Consider the following 2,718-nt stretch of genomic DNA (forward strand, 5'->3'; position numbering starts at 1 on the left):
ATCGAGCTTTGTGAGTATACCTAAATCTGTCTTCTCTAATGCAATTAATTATTTAGTGGACTCTACTAAGGGACATGAGTCATTGTAAATATTGAAATAATTGCCCTTCTTTTCACTTCCTTTTGTGCTTAACCTGAACTTAGTTTCCCTCACTTGGTAAAACATTAATAGAGTTATTACTTTACGTATTCGACATTCACTAGGTCTCCCTACTCCAGACGACGGAGTTAAGATATTAACTTTATGGGTTATAGGTTTTTTTTTTAGCAAATCCACTAGGAAAGTTGTTTAGGGCTAGTTTTTATATAAATAAAATCAAAAACAAGATAAAGTGTCAGGAGGTCTTACAAGATGAAAGAAATAAACTTTGACGAGTACATAATTCCTATTATCACCGTTGAGTATTGTACTCAACACTGATATCACAATATGAAAACTACTAATAAACTGAGTAAAAAAAACTAGTCATGCTAAATCTTGACAATTGAGTCTCGTATGAATTCTTCTTGTTTTGCATCTTTGATCATCTTCCCATTGTTGTAGCCATTGTGAGAGCATAGAATCCAGTAGTAAAACACCCAACTTCTTTTGTAAACCATTGTGGGTTATAGGTTTTAGAATGTGACTTTAACTGTTAATAACTAGATTTTAGATTTAATATTTGTACATATTTAATGTATTTCTTAACACAAATACACTATTTGAGCAAAAATTACTGGGGTTTGGCCAAATCCGTAGCTGGGTTTCTAGCTCCACCCCTGCTTTATTCGTTGCCACCTCTTGCCACGATCATTCCTTCCCTCTCGCCTCTCCCCTCCCCCATCTCCCTGTTAACGGGAGTCCAAGTCCAGGCCCAAATACAGCCCTAACCCGGCAGCACACTTAGTGTTTTAATACAACTTCTATAGTTTACACTTTAGTCCATGAATTCCTTCATTATTTGATTGTATATATAAAGCAGGGGAACACTCTAGAAAGTCAGATATACATTCTGTATCATAAACATTTAGAGATTAACGAAATAAGAGACTCTTCTCCTTTTCTATGTTCTAGGGTTTTCTTTGCAAAATTTCTTCTCACACAGCTCGATTTTAACTCTAACATGGTATTAGAGCCTACGAACTAGGCTCTAGCTCTGAGGCTCAATAATTTTTTTCTGCCAATGGCATTCTTCATCAGACCACCATCCCCACACTCCTCAGCAAAATGAAGTGGTTGAAAGAAAGCGCAAACATCTCTTGGAAGTCTTTAGGGCTCTTTTGTATCAATCCAAACACCCGCTTAAGTATTGGGGTGACTGTGTCCTCACAACTACCTATTTGATCAATAGACTACCTTCCACTATTGTACATAATCTTTCCCCTTTTGAAAAATTTCATGGATATCCTCCTTTTTTTTTTATCAATTGAGGTCTTTTGGGTTCCTTTCCTATGTTACTAGCCCCAAACGTGGCATGAATAAATTCAAACCTAGAGCCGTCTCTTGTGTGTTTCTGGGATACCCCCGTGGGATGAAGGGTTATAAATTTCTTAATGTTTCTACTCACTCTATCTTCTTCTCTAGGGATGTGTCCTTCCATGAACACATTTCCCCTTACCACCTTCCTCCTTCCTCTCATTTCCCTTCTCCTCCCTTTGATTTTGCCGATTCTTCTTTTCCACCTGTTGTTTCCCTTCCTTCTTATCATCCTCCTCCAGCTTCTATCTCTCCTGTTCCTCCTTGTGTCTCCTCTCCTCCATCTTCCCCTACTACTGCACCTGCTTTTCTTTCTCCTCCCTCTTTATATTCTATTCCTGTTCCTCCTCCTCCCCCTCCTCCTCATCTTCCCGATCTCAGGGGATCAGGTAGGACTGTCAACCCTCCAGCATACTTGTCAGATTTTGTTTGTTCTTCTTTTCTCCCCTCTTCTTCTTCACATGTTTCCCTGAATCTCGAGGTTTCTACCTCTGATCTGCACATGCTTGAGCCTCAATTTTACCAGCAGGCTACATCTAATCCTGCCTGGCAAGAGGTCATGCTTTAGGAATTTCAGGCTCTTGAGGCAAACCATACATGGGACATTGTCCCTATGCCCCCCCATAAGAAAACCATTCCCTACACGTGGGTTTATAAGATAAAGCGGAAGTTTGATGGCTCCATCTAGAGGTACAATGCCAGACTTGTCATTAAAGGTGATACTCAGAAGGAGGGAATTGATTATACAAAGAGTTTCTTTCTAGTAGTCAAGCTCACTATTGTTAAGTGTCTTCTCTCTTTGGCTGTCAAGAGACATTGGATTGTTTTCCAGCTTGATGTCAATAATGATTTCCTTCATGGGGATCTCCATGAGTAAGTGTACATGAGGATTCCCCCTGGCCTTCAGGTTTCCTCTTCCTCTCCTTCTACTGCTTCTTCTCTGGTTTGTAAACTCATGAAGTCTTTATATAGCCTTAAGCAGGCTTCCAGGCAGTGATTTTCTAATCTTTCTGATGCCTTGCTCTCCAAAGGCTACATTGCCAGCACAGCCCTGACCTGGCAGCCCACTTAGTATTTTAATACAACTTCTATAGTTTACACTTTAGTCCAAGTATCCCTTCATTATTTGATTGGGTATATAAAGTAGGGGAACACTCTAGAAAGCCGGATATTCATTTGTATCATAAACTTATAGAGATTAACGAAATAAGAGATTCTTCTCATTTTCTGTGTTCTAGGGTTTTCTTTGCAAAATTTCTTCTT

At 39.3% G+C, this 2,718-nt stretch overlaps 1 protein-coding gene across 1 annotated transcript; it reads left to right on the forward strand.

Moving 5' to 3' along the window:
* The first annotated feature begins 1,453 nt into the window (after positions 1-1,453).
* On the forward strand, positions 1,454-2,510 carry LOC142177172 (uncharacterized). The gene is made up of 3 exons (XM_075245640.1): positions 1,454-2,011; positions 2,144-2,328; positions 2,438-2,510. Exons 1-3 carry the CDS (start codon positions 1,454-1,456, stop codon positions 2,508-2,510), a joined length of 816 nt encoding a protein of 271 aa, XP_075101741.1.
* The last annotated feature ends 208 nt before the right edge of the window (positions 2,511-2,718 follow it).

Source organism: Nicotiana tabacum, chromosome 23, assembly GCF_000715075.1.
Source record: "Nicotiana tabacum cultivar K326 chromosome 23, ASM71507v2, whole genome shotgun sequence".
NCBI classification, from domain to species: Eukaryota; Viridiplantae; Streptophyta; class Magnoliopsida; order Solanales; family Solanaceae; genus Nicotiana; species Nicotiana tabacum.

Coding starts and splice junctions, on each gene's coding strand:
- LOC142177172 (XM_075245640.1), top strand. CDS start 1,454: ATGAATAAATTCAAACCTAGAGCCGTCTCTTGTGTGTTTCTGGGATAC. Junction 2,012..2,143: donor CTAATCCTGCCTGGCAAGAG/GTCATGCTTTAG, acceptor GGCTCCATCTAG/AGGTACAATGCCAGACTTGT. Junction 2,329..2,437: donor CTTCATGGGGATCTCCATGA/GTAAGTGTACAT, acceptor AGCCTTAAGCAG/GCTTCCAGGCAGTGATTTTC.